At 37.8% G+C, this 24,027-nt stretch overlaps 1 protein-coding gene across 1 annotated transcript in view; it reads left to right on the forward strand.

Moving 5' to 3' along the window:
* Positions 1–24,027, forward strand: part of SPOPL (speckle type BTB/POZ protein like) — a 65,119-nt gene that overhangs the window by 15,032 nt on the left and 26,060 nt on the right. The window contains exons 2-4 of the mRNA XM_034785368.1: positions 17,017–17,153; positions 17,341–17,462; positions 17,745–17,896. Of these exons, the coding sequence (XP_034641259.1) occupies positions 17,076–17,153; positions 17,341–17,462; positions 17,745–17,896 (352 nt within the window). The 5' untranslated portion in view covers positions 17,017–17,075. The remainder of the gene's footprint in view (positions 1–17,016; positions 17,154–17,340; positions 17,463–17,744; positions 17,897–24,027) is intronic.

Below are 24,027 nucleotides of genomic sequence, written 5' to 3' on the forward strand. Positions count from 1 at the left end.
GAGCATGCAGGCCCCCCCCTCTCCCCGGAGTGCTGCTTTACCACGTTATATCAGAATTTGTGTTATGTCCACTTAGGGAGTCCTCTGAAGAGTGAACCTTTCATGTGTCACACATACTTCTACAGCACAGCGACAGATGCAGTTTCCCCTTTCAATTCCTTTATCTCAGGGCATAGAGGCCATTCTCTCTCTATACTACAAAGAAGGGGTGAAAACCCTATAAAGAAAAGATACTTAGGCCACGTCTACACTACCCGCTGGATCAGCGGGTAGTAATCAATCCCCAAATCGACACCCGTACTCCACCTCGGCAGGAGGAGTAAGCGGAGTCAACGGTGGAGCCACGGCGGTTGACTTGCCACAGTGAGGACGGCCAGGTAAGTCAAACTAAGATACTTTGACTTCAGCTACGCGAATAGCATAGCTGAAGTTGCGTATCTTAGATCGATTTTCCCCTCCCGCCCAGTGTAGACCAGCCCTCAGTGTTGGAATCCTGAGAGGTTAATTTCTCCCTCCTTGCCACCCCTCCCCCCCCCCCCAACAATAAATCTGAGAACTTGGGAAAGAAAATCAAAGGCATCAAGGAAGGACAGTACAGATTCTGACCACAGGGGCCACTCCTCCACAGAGGAAGATTTCTAAGGCTTAATCTCCCCCCCCCCCCCCCCCACCGGTAAAACAAAAGTAACATAATATAAATCCTTCCAGTGTGCAGGCTCTGAGAGGGACAGGAAAGGGCCCAGGGAGCACAAAGAATGTTTTTCATATTCATCTTCCTGGGAGCAAAGACAGTTCTTTTGGACTTGGAGCCAGAGCTCATGGAGGAGGAGGAACCTTAGAAACTATTTTTATTTTATTTTATTTTTTTAGGCAGGTTTTTTTGAAACCATTCTCAGGACTACTTTGCAGACTCTGTATTCCTCCAGAGGAGCCCTTGAAAAGGAGTTAGTCCACCCACAAGTAAACTTGTCCTGATTGATTCTCCCAAAAGTCTCATTTAAAATAACAATAAAGAAAAATAAAATGAAGCTACATCAGCAGCCTTTAGTAGACATGCTGCCTGTATGTCTGGTGCTAGTGCCATCCGCACGTGGTCAGACTCCTTAGTGCCATTCAAAATCAAAAGCTCTTCTGGACTTGCAGACATTTTTTTAAAGCAAGATTTTCATAACTGGCTGTTGTGGGAGATGCTCCAACCCCAACAAGCCTGAGATTTACAGTATGAGTAGTGTGTAATACTTAATTCTGTGCGACAACACCAACTCCACCTGCCTAAGGCCATGGAAAGCCAATCCATAGGCAATCAGATACTAGGTACCTCTAAATATCCTGTCAGGTAGGCTCTCTTGTGAGTCTGTAGATAGCACTGTCATAGAAACCACTTTTAAATTAGGTCTTGGCACACATACCAATCTGGATAATTATAGGAAGGATATCCAACGAGCTGACCAAATAAACCACTTGGCATAAGGAAGAAAGGAAATGTTTTCGGAAAGCCCTCTATATCAGGCAAGCATGACTACAGGATGACTCTCTGATGTGGTGCTCCCCAAATAGGGGTCAAGTAGCAGGGAAACTCAGTGTCAGATCAGTACTACATTGGAAAAATGGATCTTAGGAGAAATATCCAGCCTCACTTGCACATACACTTAAATTCAAAGCCAACATCAAGACTGGCATCCCCTTTTTCTGCTAACCAATTGAAAAAAACAGAGTATAAAGACTGAAATATATCATCTTCCAAGTGGGGAAACTTATTTTCCAGCAAACAAGAAGGCTTAGTACTCTAGTCCATCTGCTTCCAAGTACCTAAGTGTTCCAAAAACAGAGGAGCGCTCAACCTGAAGTTTTGGGAAAGATTAGTCCAGAAGCCACAAATCAGGATGGAGAATTTAAATTCTACAATTGTAGGAATTTTAAAAGGGGTATATATTTTTTTCTTTTTTTATCAGGTGTTCTTCAGATCAATTATCTGTACATCGTTATATGAACTCCAATAGGTGGTATCTCAGCTACAAATAAAATGGACAATGTACAGTATGCTACTTTTACTTTTTAACCTACCTGCTTCTCTAAGGGTTCTTTCTATGAGCAGAGAAGGGGTCTCGTATACCCATTGTAAAATGTCTTGCTTATTGGAGCGGTCTTCCTTGAAAAGGTCTACAAAGCAGCAGTCGCATAACCCAGATGCTATTCAATAAAACCAAGAGCCAAATGATTCTGTGCAATCTGTTATTTATGGGAGTTGTCATAGAAAAACTTCTGTAGGGATTGATATCTGTCAGAGGACAGGATTCAGAAACTAGTGGCTACAAGGCAGAATGATGTTCATTCTCCAGCCATGTTGATCGGGACTCTGATGTCTTAGATCAGAACAGTGCTGAGTGAGGTTTCATATGGGTCCTCTCCAAAGTTCCTAATTTCTTGAGCCTATAGGATCTATCATTCCTGTCAGCCCTTGGTAATGGGACCACCATCACCCTATGTTAGAACTGGAAGGGGTTGGTGGAGAGAGTCCATGCCAGGTTCAAGAGAGGGAAGCTTATTCAAGGAACAGCTTCATCCAGGATTAACGGAAGAACAGACCTCAACAACATATTACTTGGATCAAGCTGAGAACAATCAGTTATAACCTAAGAGCCATAACACTAGTCCTGATCAGCCAAGATGGCTGATGGCTTACAATACTTTGGCAGTGTTTCTTCAACAAAAGGAGGTACCAGATCTTCAACCTGGTTCTGGGTATCTTAATCTTTTCTTTTCCTGAGTGACCACATAGTTCCCAGCCTAGGAAAATTTTACTTGCTTGGATAATTCACCACTCCACCCCACCCGACGTGGCAAACAGTGGGCAAATAAATTTGTGCACGTAAGCTGGTGTATTTTCATGACAATTTTGCAAAGTTGATTTAACCTATAGTTGAATCTGTGTCCAGTTCATAATTAACTTCTCTGCCGAGACAGCCAACAAGGGTACCTCTCAGTGCCAAATGTGGTGATTGACACTTATACACTAGAAAGCTGAGACAAACCCCGCAGGTTATAATCCTGGTTCCAGAAATCATGTTTTTATACAAAGCAGCAGAGCATGGTAGAACAGCATTCGCTGCCAGCACCACCAAAAGATAATGTCAAAACAAGTTACACTGCTTACCTACGCAGTTTTAGCTCAAATAAGGTTAGTTTCTTGGCCAAACAGTTATAAAGCACATTTCATCTTCAAAGCACTTAAGCCTCAACACCAAAACCTGTAAGTTATGATCCCTCTTCCAGATAGGGAAAATGAGACAGAGGTATGGTTCCCAAGACCACAGAACAAGTCTGTGTTAGAGTCTAGACTGGCATTCAGCGGATTGTCCTATACTTGGGTCAGAGATAAGACATAATTTGTTGTTGTGTTGTGCTGTTAAACATCTGCTGCACTTCAACTCAGTGATCTTGCAGATGTCATAATGTAGTCCTTCCCCCTTCTACTCATGTTTGCATATAAATTTGTAAACATTTCAGATACAGGGGCTACATAAATATGATTTTATTAAATTTTGTACAGATTATTGCAGGACTAATCACTAACAAGATAACTCTGTGAACTTTATGATCTACTAATATAATGAGGCTGTGGAATGTTCCCTGCCTCTCTGTCTCTCGCCTCATACTGCCCCAGAGAAGAAAGGAGCGGAGGCAAAGCTGCACATTATTGATAAATCAGAGTTTTCAGTTTGCAGTGTGATAGAGTAACTAATATCTATTTGGTTAATAGTGTTTGGTTCTACACTGAAACATGTCAATATGGCCACTTGCAAAATACCACCCCTAGTGAATAGGATTAATTTTGCTTTTGTAATATATCCTTGTATATTATGCTTTACGCTGTTTCATTGTCTCTTCCCTTGAACAACTGCTATACATCTGAACTACATATATTTTATATTTTAAAAAATGAAATGAGTCCTGTTAGAACAAGGTCAAACCCTCTTTCTAAATATGGAATACGAAAACAATTCTAATCTGTTTATTAATGTTCCAGGACTGCCTGTGTGTCAGTCTGAAGCCTAGAATGTCTGAGTCAGTGTGAAGTGATGGAAACAGCTACAAACATGGCTTCTTTTTGTTCAGAATATCACCAGGTTCAATTATCACTGGGATTTGTGGTCAGTTACTGTCCAATTTTAAGTTCTCAGCCATTTTGACTTTATGAATTACACCCCTGCAATAGTAAGACATGTATCTATTTCATTGAGATATCAGAGGTAACTTAATCAGTCACCATCCTTACTGTACAGCTAATTTGCCTACAACAGTTTCATTGATTGTATGAGGGAGACTAGACAGATGGTGAATTACTTGGCCCAACTGCTGCCATTCTTCAAAACCACCCACACAACATAGGCAGCACACATAGGAAACGCAATTGCATGTAGCCCCTAACCGCAGCGCACACACCCCTCCTTTGCCACAGAAATTCTCTTAAACTCCCAGCACAACACGCACACATGCTCACTGTCAAACCATGCACATGAGCATCAGAGCCACAGGTCATCACTAATACATGTGAAGAAAACAAAGATACCAAAAGATCTTTCTACAAAGGGATCACATTGGTACTGCTGAATCACAAATAGCTGTAAAAGATAGAAAAGTCCTAAGGGCACTTCTGACCGAAGGATCAACAGGATGCTTAGTCAAGGTGTTTAGTTCAAGAACTAGGCCCTCAGAGGGAGTTCTTCGCAACCCCACATGAATGAAAAGGTAGGCAGCTATAAGAAATCTTACCTCTAGGTAAGAGGACAATCCTGCGCCTACTTGCTGTCTAATGAGCTGGAAATGTCCATTGCTTGAATTATAGAGTGTTGGGTTTGGCCAATATTGAGACTTTACTGTAAGAACTTTTATCTCCCTACCCCTCTGGGTGGGGGAAAAAAAGTTGCCTTACCTTCACCAAATCTGTCCATGCTAGGGACTAAAGGTTTGTCTACACTACAGTGGCATAGCTACAGTGCTGTTGAGGGAAGGGGCTTTTCTGTTGATGTAGCTAATCTACCTCTCTGAGAGTCAGTAGTTAGATAGCTTGCCAGACAGAATGCCATCGAACAAAGTTTTCTTTAACCATCTTAAGATCTGTTTCTTTCTCTGGTGATGGTGGGTACTATTAGGACAGGAGCCTTCTTAACAGCCTGATATTACATTGTTTTTATATAATTTAGATGGAATGTGAGGATGTGACTTTCTGCCTCTTGGCTAATGGCTGCTGCTCTCCTAATAAAAGGCCTTAGGCCTTACAATATGGCTACAGGAAAAGGCCTTATCCTTACAAAGGCTGAGAGTGCAATATAAACACATCTGAATAACTAAGATTGTTAATTGTGATCTTTGGTTCAAAAGTTGCGGCCACAGTTTGTTACAGTTGTGACTCAAGGAATGCAGCCTGCCTTCCAAAACAGAGCAGCGGGACAGGAGAGACGCTATGTAACCTGCTTGGCTCCCAAAGACAAGCATGACAGGAGGGGTAGCTGGGCCATATTTGAGTAGCATTGTGTCCCCGTGCAACAGGCTGCAATGACAGAGGGGTGGCCAGGCCAAATTTGAATGAGCAGTGTTCTACCTGGCACATAGGGTCTCAAAGCCACTCAAATTTGCAGCAACTATAAAGAGTTGCGGTGTGTTAAAAGTTTTCTGCAACAAACTTAGGGCCCACGATTTTCTTACAGCCTTATGAATAACTATTTTAATTGATGCCTCTTAAATATTTTGTAGCTAGTTTAATTATTCTGGGCTTGGTTGTATAATTTAGACCTTGGGAGCAGATATTTCCTGTTGAGGCATAACTGAGTGGTGGGTGCCTTCTGAAATGGAGACAAAAACTTGGGCAACATAAGGCCACCAGGCTCACTTCTGACTCTCACCCTCCCTATTTCTTAGCTTAAAACAAAACGAAACACCCTGTTATCAAGAACATTATGAACAGGAGAAGACGGTCATGCTTTTGGCAATGGGAAACAGTGCATGATAGTAACTACAGTCTATTAATCTCTTCTTCTGATATAAGTTTGCAGTACCTTTGCTGCATCCTGGATGCAATAGGTCCATTATTGGGGACAGGGTGAGTGATCCAGGGTTTAGCTCTCCACTTGACATCCCAAATTTGACGGGTGGTGCTGGCAGTGAATGCTGTTCCATCATGATCTGCTACTTTGTGTTTGTATAAACCCGATTTCTGGAACCAGGATGTTACCTCTGAGGGGTTTCTCTCAATTTCCTAGGATATAAGGGAAAGTCACATTTGGCTCTGAGAGGTACTCTTGTTGGCTGTCTCGGCAGAGGAGCTATAGGTTAAATCAGCCTTGCAAAATTGTTGTGAAAATGTACCAGCCTAAGTGTACAAATTTATTTGCTCACTGTTTGCCGTGTTGTTTGATATTGAGGGGAGGAAAAATACATTAACCAAGTTAGTAGAATTTTCCTAGGCTGGCACAAACTATTGGCCAATGAGGTTAGATGGTACCATTTCATGTGAACTCTGAGTTGTGAAACATTGGTAGGACAGCATGATGAAGATTATGCTAGCACTGCCTGTTGAATCTTTTCTGTGGCAAAATAGGACTACTGTCTCCAGAGAGGACAATCCAGTGCCCTTCCCAAACCTACAAATTAAGGTTACTCTTTTTGTAAGTTTGCTAAAGAAATAGTTTCTGCATCCATGTAACAATTGTAAAAAAACTTTCAGCTTGTTCAGACTTGGGTTTTTTTATACACAAAATGTCATTGTTTGAAAAGAGATTTTGTTCATTTAATGTAGTTTCACATGCTAACAATTTGTGTAAGGAGGAGAGTAATGTGGGGAAACTAAGCAGGGAAAGGAACATTTTGGTTGTATACCAGGAAAAATCCTAATGGCAATAAACTATTAGAATGGGATACTCTTCCAAGAGGAATAGAGGTGAAAAACCTGTCACTTGGGTCACAAAAAACAAGACTGGGTAATGCAAAAGAAATATACTGTAAGTAACAATCTTGCTTTTGATTCCCATGGAAATGGACTAATGTCTCTTGGGGAAAATGGGCTAGATGACCTAATCAGTATTTTCAGCAGTTTCCTATAATATTATGCAGGGTAGATTCATTTAAATCAAAACAATTTAAATCACTGATTTTTAATTATGATTTAAGTCCGCAAGCAGGAATTTAAGTTGATTTAAGTAACTGATTTTAACTGTTTTGCATTTGTATTTTTTAGTTGTTTTATTTAAGCTGATTTGGTTGGTTTGATTTATTAAACCATGAAAATACATTAATTTGCAACTACATATTGCCTTTTACACTACATTGAAGCTCCTTTTGGTTAACCAGAAAGGTACATTATATCTATACACATTTATTTAAACAATTATGTAGCTTTAATTACATTTATTTAAATTATTTTATTTATTATATTAGAAAATGGTGAATGATGAATTTTATTTACTAGATTAATTTCTTGTGATTTGTGTCAGGCTCTGTTTGGATGGAAATATAATTCAAAATGCACAAAAACAGTATTTTAGTTTTATTAAATAGTACTCTTCAATGTGCTGGATACATAGAAGAAAAGTTTATCAGAACATGTTCTGCATTTAAAACCAAGTAACTTATTAAACGAAGTACCTAATTAGCATATTGAATTAGTTGTTTCTGATCATCATTCCTTGAGGATTTTAGAACAGTTCACACCTAGTTTTATTTATAGTTTGGAAGCGGAAAACAAACTTTTCTGCTTTTTCAACTCCAGTTGGTTTCTTAATTGTGAATGAACTAGCCATTGGACTGAACTAGTTGAATAAACTGAACTGAAGATTATTATTATTATTATTATTATTTATTATTCTCTCTGCACTTGCAGAAGACACTACTGCAGTCAGAAGCTGGTTTAGCACTTCAGCAAACTCTGGTTTCCAGTGCATAGCCACTGACTTCCACCTGTTCAATGATTTTCTTTAAAAATTGGCAGTGAACATGTACTGCTTCATATCTTTTTGTATTTCATTTAAATGATTATAATAAGCTTAGACCGTAACATAGGCTGTCAATTTCAAATTTAATTTTAAATGGATGTATTTTTCTATATTGAATTTAAATGAAACTGATTTTTAATCAGATTTTTATCCATTGTGTTATGAAATAATCGATGCAAGGATAATTCTGAGTTTTGCTAATAGGAATATATGTGAACCAAGAAAGGATACCACTATACTTTTTGCAGCGACTGAGGGAAATTCACTAAGTACAGCATCTAGTTTTGAGCACCTCAAAATTAGAGAAGATTCAGAGGAGAGCACAAATGATGATTGGAAAATAAGAACTGATAAGATGGGTTAAGATAACTAGGATATTGGGTTTCCAGTCTTTACGTGAAATACATACATGGTTGGAGGAAAGTGGTAATGTTTCCCTGTCCTCTGGCAATCCCTCAGTATAGCTATAGTATAATTTATTTAGCGCTGAGAATTTTTATCTGGCTCCTCCCCACCTTTCATTGTCATTGTCAGTGGATAGAGCATAAAACTGAGTTATTGTGAGTTTAAACCCTCCCAAAATGTAAGTTCATGTTTGTTTTACTAGTAGCATCAAAGACAGACATGGAGAAGATGACATTTTATAAAATGGGAAACTTATGATCAGCCAGTTGTAATGAACTACATCTCTATTAACAGTCCTGTTGTTTATAATCTAACTTCATATTAAGGCTAGAAATATACTGGATTAGAAATGGAATATTAGTTATTACTGTAAACTCACATGCTTAAAGCTTCTTGTATTAATGGGTATAATACACATCCAGTGTCACTAAAATAATGACTGTTAATTGTTGGTTTGAAGGGGAGGGTAAATGTAATTGTGAGGTGTTTTTAAAACTCCTATATGTATTTCTGATTCCAGTGGGAAGAATCTTTAGATGAATATGCCCCACTCAGTTTCTGGTAACCCCTTTGATTAACTAAATGTCCAGAAATGGCAGTTTTCCAAAGATACAAAAACTTGATGTGAACTTTCTTGCTTTCCCCTACTTGTACTATCCTTAGTATAGTCGGACTTGAAAAAATGCTATTTCTGGGACAAGAGGCAGCTAGGATAGGTGACTTAGATGAAGAGTCATATTGCCTGTAAGACCAACAAATTGAAGATCAGGCTGTTGTACGTTTTTGCTGGATAACCTGGGTCTTGACTAAAGCAGTTTTACAGTTAAGTGCATAGAAATTTAACAAAACTCATGCTCTGCTGCTTTGATTTTAGAGCAGAAGTGAAAGTGAACCATCTTGTCAATTTCTTGCTGCTTCAGTGGGTGCTCTGATCAGGATCTGGGTCATTGGACACATCTGGGTGTTCAGTGTGGTATGGAGTATGTAGCTCTAAATCTGCCAAAAAAGAAACTACAGTGATGGAAAGGAGGCAAAGGTAGGTAGGACAGAGAGTGGGACTTGAGTGATGTAGAAACAGAGACTAGAAAATTGTCCTTGTCAGCATCTATTTTAAAGCACTTGAGAGAATCTCCTTTTAAGAAGTTGACACTCTTGCTCCTCATACAAGTTATCCAACAAGTCCTCCAAAAAATAAAGAAAGCAAGTCTTTATATTTCTAATATTTCTAAGGTATAAACATCTAATTTAAAGATATACTTGGCCACAGAATATTTCTAACTGCATGTAAAAGTAACATATCTAACAAAAAAGGTTTAGTAGTTGAAGTACAGTAATTGAATTAGCATATATTAGGTGCTTAGATACCAGTGCCAGAGTAGTTGGTGTGATAAGAATTAGTAAATATTAAGTAAATACTATTTTGTATGCGCTTTTTAGAATTACCTGTTACTTTTAACATCCTCTTCTAAGGAACAAATGAACAGATTGGCAAATTGCATAGCCGTTACTTTGCAAATACATATTGAGTAAATGCTGTGCATTTTCCAGCAGGAAATTAGTCTAGCGTAGTTTGGTATACAGGGAATGCAGTTTGACATTTGGAACAAAAGTGTACTTAATCTTTGTAATTAGATGTAATGATTATATTATTTGTATCATGAGGTGTAATTTACAGACAGAAGTCCGGATAAGGGTAACAGATTGGTCCTTTAAATTAGCTTTTTGACTGTCTTGTCCTCAAATTAAGATTTTCTTTCCAATAAAATTTTATTAATTATTTTAAAGAACAAAATGGTCAGTTTACAAGACTAATATTTTGACAGAACAACTTCGTAAATAAGACTTCTCATGACTGAGGATTTTTTTTTTTTTTTTTAAGTATTTGTAGGATTTGGAAAGGAAGAAGATTGCCCTGGTAAAGTGACGCTAAACCTTGCCCTGGTAAAGTGACGCTAAACCTATCTTAACCAGACATAGGTATATTGCCCTAGTGTAAGAGACCTATATCTATTGATAGCTGGTACACTGCTCCTGCATGCATGCTGCTGTGCTTAAGGGAAAGAGGACATTTAAGACAGAGAGAGATCACTTGATCATTGCCTGGTACACTCCCTCTGGGGCACCTGGCATTGGCCACTGTCTGTAAACAGGATACTGGGCTAGATGGACCTTTGGTCTGACCCGGTACGGGTCTGATGTTCTTGTGACAGTTTTGCATGCCCCATATTCTGGGTTTGCTATGCGCTGGTTTGATACTGTGATACATCCTTCATCCTGAATTGGGTTTTTGCACTGTGCTTTAACCTAGGATTGGGAGCCAATGAGATTTTAAATGATCAGGTATTTGAAAACTTAATATTTCCTTCTCCCAAATAGTAAATGACAAAAAGTATTATATTGATTCCAATCACAGGAAATCTTAATAAATTAAAATCCAGTGGAACTGCTTTGGTTATGGGGGTTGGAATGGTATCAGTGGAGCTAGACCATGTTAATTTGAATCAGCTAGCAAACTCACTTTATTGTTCGGGAGGGGATTGTATTGACTTCAAATTAACAAATCAAATGTTCGTCCATGTAAATATGCACACTGGAGTCTTTATCTGCTTTATATCTGCTTTCTAAATTTAGATATTTAATAAATGAAAGCAGGAATTACTGGAGTTGATTCATATATTAGCTGACCTTTGAGAAGTAGTCTGCATTTTTAAAATTTCCGTCAAAGACAAAATTTGGGTAGCTGTAAACTACAAAAGATTACCTTGCTTGTCAACTTCTTTAGGATGATAGTTGAAGCATGTTCAGTGCATCTAAATGCAGAAAAATATTATGACAACTGAAACACATTGTAAAATACACAGTTAGATCTGTTGCCAATACTTTCATTTTATTAGTCTTTTCCTTAATATTTTCTTAGTAACATTACTACCAGTTGCAGTAAGATCTAAAGACTCTTATCTTGGAGGATCAGTTGACTAAAGACCATATTGCATATTACAGTATTATTTTAGGTAATTTCTCTCGCCAAGTTACTGCGGCTATTGTATTTCAGTAGGCTTCCAGGCTAAAGTAAAGAAGAATCACTCTGGTTATTAGTTGATGGTTGTCTGTCTATGTATTCAGATCAGCGTGGATAAAAATCAGTTTTTTAAATACATTTTTTTTTTGCTTAAGTTGAATATTTTTGATTTAAACTAAAACCAGATTCATTTGAAAAAAAAAAAAACCTACTTAAAATTAAATTTGAAAAAGCTGACCTATGTTAAGGCCGTAATGTATTATCTATTAGACATTTAAATTAAATTAAAAAAAATATTAAGCAGTACATGTTTACTGCCAAGTTTCAAAGAAAGTCAAACCACTGAACTGGTGGAAATCTGGAGCTTAAGCACCTGAAAGTGGAGTTCTTTGAACTGCTAAACCAGATTTTGATTGCATTATCTTCTTCTGCAGGTACAGAAGAGAATAGTTTCTTCATTTCTGTTTATTTTATTACTTCATTTCATTCAAAATTAAGAAACCAATTAGTAGCTGAAAAAGCAGGAAAGTTTGTTTCGTCTTCCAATATGAATAAAAACTAGGTGCAAGAGGATGGAGGTGTACTTGTTCCAAAATCTTGAGGGAATAATGATCAGAAACAATCAGTTCAATTAACTAATTATAAACTTCCTTTGTTTAATAAATTATTTCATTTTAAATGCAAAACATGTTTTGATAAACTTTTCTTCTTCCGTATCTAGCACATTTATTTAATACAAAGAATTGTGTATTTTTAATTGTATTTGAATTTCCATCCAAACAGAGCTTGACACTAATCAGAAGTAAAAAAAAAATTGCCATCTAGTAAATAGTTAAGCTATATAATTGCTTAAAGAAATGTGTATTCATATAGTATATCCTCCTGGTTAGCAAGAAGAAGCATCAAATTTAGTGTTAAGGCAGTGTATGTGCAAATCGGATATTTTAATGTTTACCAACCAGTTAGAATATACCTGTCTTTAGGAAAATAACTAAAAAATACAAATGCAAAACTCAATTAAAATCAAAGATTAAAATCATGCTTTCCTGCTTGCTACTTTTAATCCATAATTAAAATTGGTGATTTCAATAGCTTTGATTTAAATCCACAGTCTTTCTAAGTGTCTGGAAAAATGGCATTGTTTCCTTTGGCTAAATATTTATCTAATCTTTTCTGTATTGGTTTTTCTAGATTAAAAAAAGGAGATTTATTCTCACTGTACTATTCCTACAGCTAAAGTATGAAAGCACTATACTTAAGGTCAATATTAATAGCCAAAAGCAATTAAAATATTAGTTGAATTGATAGGTGAGAGAGATACCCCAGTGGTTTCAGACCAGCAGCTCTTAAGAATCATAGAATATTAGGGTTGGAAGGGACCTCAGGAGGTCATCTAGTCTAACCCCCCTGCTCAAAGCAGGACCAATCCCCAGATAGATTTTTGCCCCAGATCCCTAAATGGCCCCCTCAGGGATTGAACTCACAACCCTGGGTTTAACAGGCCAATGCTCAAACCACTGAGCTATCCCTTCCCCCTCTTTATAACCTATAACACAGATATGTGTTCCACAGTCTGTTCATTCATTTACTATAGAAGACATGTCAGAATTTCCAGTAGTACAATTTTAATTGTATGGTGGTGGAATGGGAGAACACGGAAGTTTGCAGGCCGCTAAAGAAACTTAGGTGGGGAAAAGGCTATCAAAGATAGTGACGTGAGCATCAACAATCTATGTTGCAAAATGGTGCTATGAGTATAAGTGTATTTTCTTTAACTGAAGTATTTTTCTTTAAGATGGAATGGTCAGATACAAACTGCTTCAAAATCTGTTTAGAATAGAGCAAGTTTTCATTGACTGTGTACATTATTTTGCACCGAGTTCCTGTTGGAATAGATCTTACAGGATAAGAGGTGTGGGTAGTTGAAACACTGGTCCTCAACAGGCTTCCTAAATCATTCTTCACTGCTTAACTTTTGGAGAGGACAATGTAAGTAAACTTCAAATCATAGGTATTCAGTAAGCTTTATTCTGTGCTTAGGAGTGGAGTATGATCTGAATAGTTAAAGGATAAATTATTGGAGGACCATTATTTAAATAGGTATCCATACATCTAATTTAAAATGTTATATTATTGAAATACAACTTTAGAAGGTCTAGCATGTAATCCCATTTAGAACGATGTATAATAACTCTTTTCCATAAAGATTTCACGTGTGCTGTGGCTCATTTTAAGGTACTTAACATCTGATAGTTTAGGTTTTAGACTCTTATAAATGCTAACTAGACTTGTTTTGAGAGTTAAAAAGTATCTAAAATGAGTGACAGACATAGATGATCCTCTGATAGCTGAACTACAATCAGCAGCAAAGTAATACCCAAGTAAAAATGTACTGCAATAAAATTGAGATTGTATGCTGCATGTACAACTTAAAAAAATCTCATTAACACATTGATTTGGAAAAAGCTAACTGAAAGTCTGGCTTTGTGATAGGGAGGTGAAGATTATGCTGCTGCAGGAAAGCATGGCAGCATTTACTTTTTGCTGCTTTTGAGGTAAAAACTGTTGAGCCAAGACTGATGCAGGGAGGAAGCTAGTTACTTTGGATCAAAGGATATAGATGTGACACACTTTCTGACTTTCCTCTCTTGGTGGTAGCATGTTTCCTGGAATCTTAAATTCCAGAAGTGTTTGTGGAAGATATTCCCCCTCCCCCTCAGTATACTGGGGCTCCAGTTTCTTATAGAGGATTACATAGGGAAGCTGCATTGTCTCTGCTGCAAAGGATTATGAGGGGTAGGATGAAATGGGGGGCTTCTGTTGATGGCACTGCTGGCCAAGAAAATTAAACCAAGGCCAGGGGTTTTAGGGGAATGTGAAAGGGATGAAGATTCTACCACCACTTGTCCTGTGTGGGGAAGGAAAAATTTCTGGTTACTAGAAGCAGAATAACTATTTGACCAGAATTTGGCAGTGAGCACAGCTAAGGAAAATTGCTGAGGCTGAGAAGAAGGAAATATCTTCGTCGTTCAAAGGTCCACAGATCTGTTAGAATGGGTGCATCAGCTTGATTTCAGCTTGAGGACAGAGACAAATGTATCTGCCGCTGGCGGGAAGGGAATGTCCTGTTCCCTGAATTCCCTCCAGGCTTACTTGCCTACCGTGGTGATCTAGCCAGACCTTGCTGCTGCAGAATTTTTGAGAGGAAATTCCAAACTTTGTTCAAATTTCTAACGATTTGGGACAACATTTGTCATCTAATTCCTAGCTGTGCCCAGTAGATTTGTGTTTAAGGAAGATTGTCTCCTCAGCACTGCTTCCCCTTTTCAGGCATTTCCAGCAGCTGGTGCCCCTTCAGGGAACGAGCTAGGCTGGAAAAGGCCAGAGGCAAAAAGAAATCTCTCTCTCCTGGAGCTCAGCCTGCTCTATGGACAGCACATAGTTCCCCCTCACAGCCTAGACTGAGTTGGGTCACCCAATTCTTTGCTCTTGGGCAGGATTGGGGAAAACTGGCTTCAGAGGCAAGCAACTCCTTCTCATCACCATGAAGGGAGTGCTGCCAATGTGTCTATGGGAGGATCATGCTTATAATAAGTCAATAGAGCCTCCAACAGCAGCTATGCTCTTGACTGGTCAGTCTCTGCCTCCCCTCAGGCTGCCAATGGAAGACAGTAGATACAGCATGGATAACTGCCACCACCATAGAATGTGATAAGGGGCCTTTTGGCCCAACTCCCTCCCCCTAATCCATCTCTGTAACAGACCTGCTGGGGTTCTCTGTGATATCCCAGGCTGGGTCTTGCTGGAGAAATGCAGAGCCCTACTCCATGTAGTAGAGAGGGGTTCAGTTTCTGCAGACTTCATTCTGAATTCCAGACCAGTAACTTCTTTGAGAAATCAGTGAGTAGATACAGTAAGCCCAGTATCTTTGTGGCTTGGGAGGGGAGGGGGGGGGACATTCAAGCTTAGTTGTAGGAAGACAGCTGTAGGAAGAAGAAAGAGAAGGGAACAGACCTGGGGGAGGGAGGAAGGGGGGAGGGGGGACTCTTTTGGTATTTTTTAACTAAATGGCACAACTAATCAAATTTGTGTTTTTAATTTGAAAGGATTGACAATACTAAAATTTAGTAGGGAAGCAGGCAGAACTATGATGGTGTTGGTTTTTTCACTTACAGAAAATTTCATGCATTTTTTTTCCTGTTTCAGTACCATCTGCAAGACACTGCTTTCTCCTTATTCAGTGCAATAATTGTCAATATAGGTGTGTTTAGTTACTTGTTAGACTCAAACGTGAGTAAAATAAGATTTCAGAACTTAATCTGGATTGTAGTCAGTCATTACCATTTTAATACAAATATGTATGCTTTTTCTGTTAAGAGTTAGCCATGTTGCTTTATATATAAACCATACTGAAACAATTTTAAAAAATTGATTTTTTGGGACAAAATTGATAAGATATACTTGAAGTTAGGCAAAAATCCATATTTATCATGATTCCTAAAATACTGGGGGAAATATGGTAAACTTATTTAAGTCCCTTTTATCAGAAAATGTGAAGTCTTTCTTGTATATTAAATGTTTGTGGTATTTAGTTAAATAATTCTGGTATTTAGAGAAACAAAACTGCCTGTGGTTATCACACCTGTAGTATGGTGGTCACGTTCTAGTTTCAGTGATAGTTAGTGACTTGGTTAAAAGAGGCTTCACATACTGAGAAAAATTTTCTAAAATATTTTATTGTAGGAACATGCTTTACAAAACTCCAGTTTGTCTCTACTTCTAGTATGTTGGAGAAAGCATGATACTGAGATATAAGAGTAAATTACAGCGAGAACATTTTATGCTATGCCTTGGAGGCACTTAAATGAGCTCCCAACTACATAATAATTGTGGCAGTTGCATACAGATGTGCTCATGGCTTATTGCCAGTAATATGGCTACTTCGTTTAGAAAAAATTGAGTTTATGCCTTGTCCTTTTAATTCTACTTAATAAAAGTATGAAGAAAATACTACTCTTTAAAATAGCATACTTTTTCTTCTAAGGATCCCTGTACCATTTGACTCTTGTGGCCCCAGATGACCAAAATCCCTTTCAGCCACAATTTGTGGCCCCACAGGCATTTTCAATTCACTTTATCATTATTAATGTATTGCATACAACATGCAAGGCGCTTTACAAACAAAAAGACCCAGTCCACCAGGCTTATAATATGACTGGGGGGTCAAGGGGGTAATGGCGATGTTCTAATAGCACAATTATTTTTGATGTACGATATATAGGTTGTCTGTACTGTTCTAAAACTAAATATCACATTGGGATCCAGCTTGCAGATCTTTGGGTAAAATGTGCTTCTCAATGAGTGTATGGGACCTAGCTAGTGTAGATTTAGACACAAACTATTGCCTTCTCTGCTAGATGTTGCTTTTGATATTTTCAGTAATTTACCTTAATAGAATTTCAAAATTACACAGTTAAAACAAATAGCTGGGGTACCAAAATGTAGTAATAAGCTTATTCTCTCTCTCCCCCCCCCCTCCCCCCCATTAAACTATTATTTGGTCACTCCATTTTATTAAATATAGTAATCTTATTTTTTTTGTAGGAAAATTGCTGAAGTGTGGACTGCTGCCTTGATACTGTAAATCTGCAATAAAGGTGGCAATGTCGAGAGTCCCCACCCCTCCACCACCTGGAGAGATGTCCAGTGGACCTGTGGCCGAAAGCTGGTGTTACACACAGGTAACTTATACAAACTTCAGTGATTGGGTTTTTCTTTTCACAAGATCAGTCTAGACAAATTTTTCTTAACAGTTTGAACAGTGCTGACAATTCAACTAGTTCTCTCATTGGTTGCAGTTACCTATATGACAAGTGAGTTAAAAACTGAAGTATCAAATTGAAGTAATTTTCTACATCTTTTGTTCAGGTTAAAGTAGTAAAATTTTCCTACATGTGGACCATTAATAACTTCAGTTTTTGCCGAGAAGAAATGGGTGAAGTTTTAAAGAGTTCTACATTTTCATCAGGGCCAAATGACAAAATGAAGTGGTAAGATCTCTTATTTTTGTCAATTGCTTGTGGTCCCTTTAACTTAAGGGGTTGAAAAGTTAAGTAACATATTACACACTGAATCAAGAGAAGTTTCTGAAAGGCTTATAACACTGAGTATCTACTGTTTTTCAGATAAGTCATGGTTACAGCAATCATCAAGGGGGAGGGAAATACAAGGGCAACATTAACTTGTTGGTGTACATCATCATGATGTATTATCAAAATGTTTCTAAATTTGTTCTGTCCAGTTTAAAATTTAGTCCTTTACATTTGTTTCAGGTGCCTGAGAGTAAACCCAAAGGGTTTAGATGATGAAAGCAAAGACTACCTGTCATTATATTTGCTTTTAGTCAGTTGTCCAAAAAGTGAAGTCAGAGCAAAATTCAAATTTTCTCTTCTGAATGCTAAAAGAGAAGAAACAAAAGCAATGGGTAAGTGGAATTACAAATGGTGAAATGCAGGCTTTTAAGGAAATCCCCATGAAATTAAACTCTGAAATGAACTTACTTTTACTTTTAAAATAGAGAATTAAACACTGAGGCAAACTTTAAAGTATCTAATGTTTAAGATCTTCATATGATCTTCATTCAATATAAAAAAAAACTTATTTCATATTTTGTACCTCTATGAACATTGAGCTAATCTCGTAAATTATAATAGATTGCTAACCACAGTCATTTCAGATTCAATCTTTATTCTGTTTTCTGGCTCTTGTAGTGGGTTCTGTTGTATGTTCCCCTAATTTTGTTTCTTTTTATAGAGGATTTATTTACTTATTGTTGATCATATGCTGACACTTGCTGATCGATTTCCATATTAATTACGTTGAAATACTTTTTATTGGCATCTCTTTACACGCGGGTGGAAAACGCTAAACTTTGGTCTACTTCTTCCCAGTTGCAGTATAGTCAGTCCCAAGCTTTCAGAAATCATGAGCCAGGTCCCCAAAAGATCATGAGATTAAAAAAGAAAAAAAAATGGGGTTCTTCGTATATATGCCTTCTTGCTTTTGAGCCTTTGGTTTCATGTTTTCAAAATTTTGTCTCACAGGATGAGGTCTAGAAACTTTTTTTTACATGAAAGTTCAGATTCTCCTGTAACTACACGATTCAAGGAGCTGGAGTGCTTAAGAAAAACACCAAATATGATGAGACTGTGCAGCAATGCAGTTAGTTAACTGTTTAAATGTTCAGACACTCAAAAATGATGTCTGCACAGGTTGGCAGATCTCTGGATGGGAAATTCAGAGCACACCAGAACCACTGGGCTTACTTGAATTTTTGGGTCTTTATTGTTTTCTATCTCAGGATGACCCAGACTCCTCAGGCTATACCTCCTGTAATTTCTCACCTTACATAACTACACCTGTGTGCATTACTTACATAATTTCCAAAAACAGAACACAGGCCCCAAATAATACAACATAGAACCCTGTACAGATGTGCCTTGGGGTAACATTATAATATGCAAATTATATGCCTGCCAGAGCTAGTTCTTCCTCTCCTGTCTACCATAGGCGGAAACAACATATTCCATCCCTTTAAGCCTTCTAGTTTACTCCTGTATGTGTTGACAGGATAACATTCTTTATTTAGTTTAATACAATCTCCCTATCCATTCATGCAATTAATTAAAGGTGTAGTTCATGATGTCTAAAAGATGTATCCATTTCAAATAAGAAGTGAAGAGGGATCATATGTTGTGAGAGAGCTATTACTTTTCACTCACTTTTTATTTTAAACACTGACAAGCAAGAAATGCTGAAGCCAGTGTTTTGGGTTTTTTACTCTAGTTTGAAAATCAGAAATAAGCAAACTTCCCACCCCTTGCAGTTTTTGTAGTGGCAACTCTTAAGTTTAGAGTCCACAGCTGACACACTTTTGGGCCCTATGGTCGAATATCTGTACTCTTGAATCTTGTTTTCATTGCCTTTCTAATTATTTTATTTAGGTTCCTATTGGCTCCTGAATCTGGAGCTGCTTTATTTTTATTTAGCCTTAGTCATCCTTTTGTGTTGTATTTATCCAAGCTCTAGGCATCCATTATGTTGACTAAAGATGCAGAGCCCTGTCCACAATTCTCCTTGACATGAAGGGAATTGTGTGTGGAATGGATAAAGAACTGATCCTTTAATTTTTTAAATTCTAGTGTAGTAACTATTTTCATGTTGCTTTACTTCTCTAAAAAGCAACAAAGAGTTCTGTGGCACCTTATAGACTAACAGACGTATCGGAGCATAAGCTTTCGAGGGTGAATACCACTTCGTCAGACGCATGTGGTGGAAATTTCCAGAGGCAGGTATAAATATGCAGGCCAGAATCAGTCTGGAGATAAGGCCAGTTCAATCAGGGAGGATGAGGTCCTCTTCCAGCAGTTGAGGTGTGAAAACCAAGGGAGGAGAGGTGCCACAGGACTCTTTGTTGCTTTTTACTGATCCAGACTAACATGGTTACCCCTCTGATACTTTACTTCTCCAGTATTGTAAACCCCTAACAAACTGCTGTGTTTTCAGTTTAATTTTGGTTGCTGATTTTATGTAGATAGCTTTCTAATTTTAACTTATGAAGTTGGAGGTTATTGCTAGGCTGATTCTAGAGATATTTAATTTGAACACCCTTTGTTTTGTTTTCCTCTTTCTGGAAGTTATTTTGTGATTGAAGTTTTACAATGTTATGAGTTTTGAGATGTTGGTCAAGAAGAATCAAAAACATGCCCCAAGGTACCTTAAAGTTGAGAGGATTGACTCTAATCAAAGCAGTATAAATCATTGATTTAAATTCTTTAAATCAGCGAGCAGGAAACCTTGATTTAAATGACTTTAATCTTATTTTTCATCTATACTTTTTTGTATTTCACTAAAGAGAGGGTGAGTTTCATTGGTTGATATCCGTTAAAACATGGTTGTTTTACAACTAAATGTAGCCATTACACTAAACTTGGTACTTTTTGCTATCCAGGAGGATATGCTATTTATACAAACTTATTTAGGCGATTTTATAGCTTGACATACACTCATTTAGATTCTTGATATTTACATTTTTTTTATTTATGTTAAATGGTGAATGGTGCAAGCTCTCTTTGGATGAAAATTCATTGAAATGCACAAAAACAGCATTTTAAAATCTTTTAGTTAAATAAAACTATTTTAAATGTGCTGGATAGACAAGAAAAAGGTTTATTAAAATACATTTTGCATTTAAAACTAACTGATTTATTAAACAAAGGGAGTATTTTCTGTAGTTACTGAATTGAACTCATAGACTGTAAGGCCAGAAGGAACAAATGTGATCTGATTGTTCTGGTCACAGTGTCTAGAACTAGTAGATCTCTTCCTCAGACCTAGTTTTTTATTCATAGATTAGAAGAGGAAAACAAGCTTTTTTGACTTTCAACTCTCAATCAGTTCCTCAACCTTGCATGTACTAATCATTGAACTGAACTACTTGAATAAGCTGAAATGAAGAAAATATTCTCTCTGCACCTGCAGTAGAGGCTACTGCCAAAGGCTAGTTTTTACTCTGGTTCCAGGTGCTTAGTCACTGCCTTCCACCAGTTCCATGGTTTGATTTTCTTTAAAACTTGACTACAAACATGTATTGCTTCATATTATTTTTGTATTTAAATTAAATTTGAAATTATGAGAACCTATGTTAGCCCTAAGCTTATTGTCATGATTTAAATTAGAGGGTTTTTTAAATATAATTTACAATTAAATATATTTTAAACTACTTTTATCCACTCTGTTTAACAATATATTATTAAATGGCTAAGAAGGAGGACAACATCTTGCTGCCTGGCAAATCAACAGGTCTGCAGGCAATCTTCCACTATTCTCTTGCCTCTTGAGGCCCAGATTAACATTATACCAGTTGAATTTGCCTCTGCTTCTGTACTCTATGGTAGTGGCTGCTTGACTAGATTTTATAGAATCATACCATAAGTGACGGCAGTTAGTTTTCCCAGTCCATTATATCATGCAATCAATTCTATTGCCGTATTCAATTTTTTCCCATCCAGTGTTGCCACAAAAATAAAATTAACTGCAGAAGAAAGAAATTAGACATTCCTATAACTTTATATTTGAGCTTATTTGTATTCATTAAATTATTTTGACTGACAGTGCTACAGTTTTTTACCTTACCATATTATAAAAGTTACTGAGCTGTCAAATGAAGATAGCTGAAGTAGGAATTGGGCACTCCTTTGTTATAGATGGATTTATTTTGAAAAAAAATCACTAACGATTTCATGTCGGCACAGTTCTGAGAAGGCTTCTCCACATACACACTATAAAAGTTTTTGTAGGACGTAATTCTTGAAGTATTTTTCAGAATTCCCAGGCATCTCAAAGCTGTTTCTTTTTATCCAAAGAAGGTAAAAATTAACATTTTTCAGTACTAAGCAACAGAGGGTCCTGTGGCACCTTTAAGACTACAGAATTTTTCAGAACTATTGGGTTGGTTTTTGAGTGGAGAGGCAAGTTGTTTTTAAAACAAATCTTGATATTTCTGAAACTGGCTGAGGACCTGCATATGACAAAATGTAACCAAATAAATTGCCAGTTTTGATTATTCTGTATGTCAAGCCTTCTACATCATAATGACCAGCTATTAGTGTTGGCAAATCAACATGACCAGAAGAAAAGGGGGCGGGGGGGAACAAGAGGAAGAGGTGGATGAGGCATTTCTAGAATAAATAACAGAAAGTGCCAAAGCACAAGATCTGGTAGTAATGGGGGACTTGAACTACTTAGACATGTGTTGGGAAAGTAATACAGCAAAACATAAAATGTCCTGTACATTCTTAGATTGTATTGGGACAACTTCCTGCTTCAAGAAGGTGGTAGCAGGTATCTGGAAGACAACCATATTATCCTTGATTCTGACTAACAGGGTGGAATTGGTTGCAAATCTGAAGGGTGACGGCAATTTGGGTGAAAGTGATCATGAACTAATAGATTTCATGATTCTGAGAAAAGGTAGACGGGAGAACATCAGAATAAGGACAATGTTTTAAAAAAAAAAAAAAATCAGAGTAGTAGTGAGTAAAGTCCCAGGGGAAGGAAATCTAAAAGGGAGCAGTGTCTCAAGAAGATAACATTAAGGTGCAATGGGAAACTATCCCTATTCTTCCTGTCTTTCCTTTCAATAGTTTTTCGCCTTCCTCCGCAGCATGGGGCAGGGATCGCTAGCAGGAGGATTCTCTGCTAATTGAAGTCTCTAAGCCACAGGATTTGGGGACTTCAACAGCAGAGTCAAGGGAAAGGGTAGGGACAGCTTTGTGGCCTGCATCATGCGGGAGGTCAGACCAGATGATCATAATGGTCCCTTCTGACCTTAAAGTCTATGAGTCTATGAGTTTAATAGGAAGAGGCTAATATGGTTCCACCAGGAGCTCTTTATTTACCTGAAAATCAAAAAGGAATTCTATATAAATAGGAAACCTGGACAAATTGCTATGGATGAGTAGAAAAGAATAGCACAAGCAAGTAGGTAGAAAATCAGAAAGGCGAAGGCACAAAATGAGTTACACCTAGCAAGGGACGTAAAAGGCACTAAGAGGAGGTTCTATAAATATATTAGGAGCAAGAGAAAGATGAAGAAAAGCATAGGTTCTCTTCTTAGTGTGAAAGAGAGCTAACAATGAGCGACATCAAAAAGGCTGAGGTATTTAATGCCTATTTTGCTTCAATCTTCACTAAACTGGTAAATTGTGATAAGGTACTTAACTGCTGCAAAGCTTGCAAGTTCAGGGCAAGAACAGGCTGGAAATCGCTTCCCCCCACTTCAGCGCTTATCTGAGGGGCAGAGAGGCTCCCCCATGCCAGTGCTGCGTGGGGCTCCAGGTGGCTTTGGCACATGTAGTGCTCGGCTCCTCCTGGGCAGTGCCCTGTGTGGGGGCTTTGGGCTTTCCCAGGGCGCCAGCCCAGCCAGAGGCAGTGGGGAAGAAAGGAGCCTGCCGGCGAGGCTGCAAGTGTGGTGAGTGCTCCTGCCAGGGGTTGGTTCTCCGCCCGGTGCTGGGAGCAGGACGTGCCCCCCCCAGGGGTTTATAACAACAAGGAGCGCAAGCCAAAATAGGGATGTAACAGATTAAAGAATATTTAGATAAGTTAGATGTATTCAAATTGACAGGATTCACCATAGGGTCCTTAGAAAAACTTAAGTAATCTTGGTAATGTTAGCAGTTATATTTGAGTTTCCTGGAGGATGGGAGAAGTCCAAGAGGATAGAAGAAAGGTACTATATGTTTGCCTATCTTTAAAAAAGGAAACAAAGCGGAACCAAAGAATTATAAACCCAGTCAGCCTAACTTTGATACCTGGAAAGATACAGGAACAAATTATTGAACAATCAATTTGAAAGCATCTAGAGGATAATAGAGTGATAAATATTAGCCAACTTGGCATGATTTGTTCTTGACAATTCCAAACCAACCTAATTTTTTTCTTTTTGTTTTCTTTTTTTGACAGGATTACTGGCCTAGTGGAAGGGGAGTGGGCTGGGGCGGGGGGAAGGTATAGACGTGCTGTATCTTGATTTCAATAAGGCTTTTGACACAGCGC

This window comes from Trachemys scripta, chromosome 11 (assembly GCF_013100865.1).
Source record: "Trachemys scripta elegans isolate TJP31775 chromosome 11, CAS_Tse_1.0, whole genome shotgun sequence".
Classification (NCBI taxonomy): domain Eukaryota; kingdom Metazoa; phylum Chordata; order Testudines; family Emydidae; genus Trachemys; species Trachemys scripta.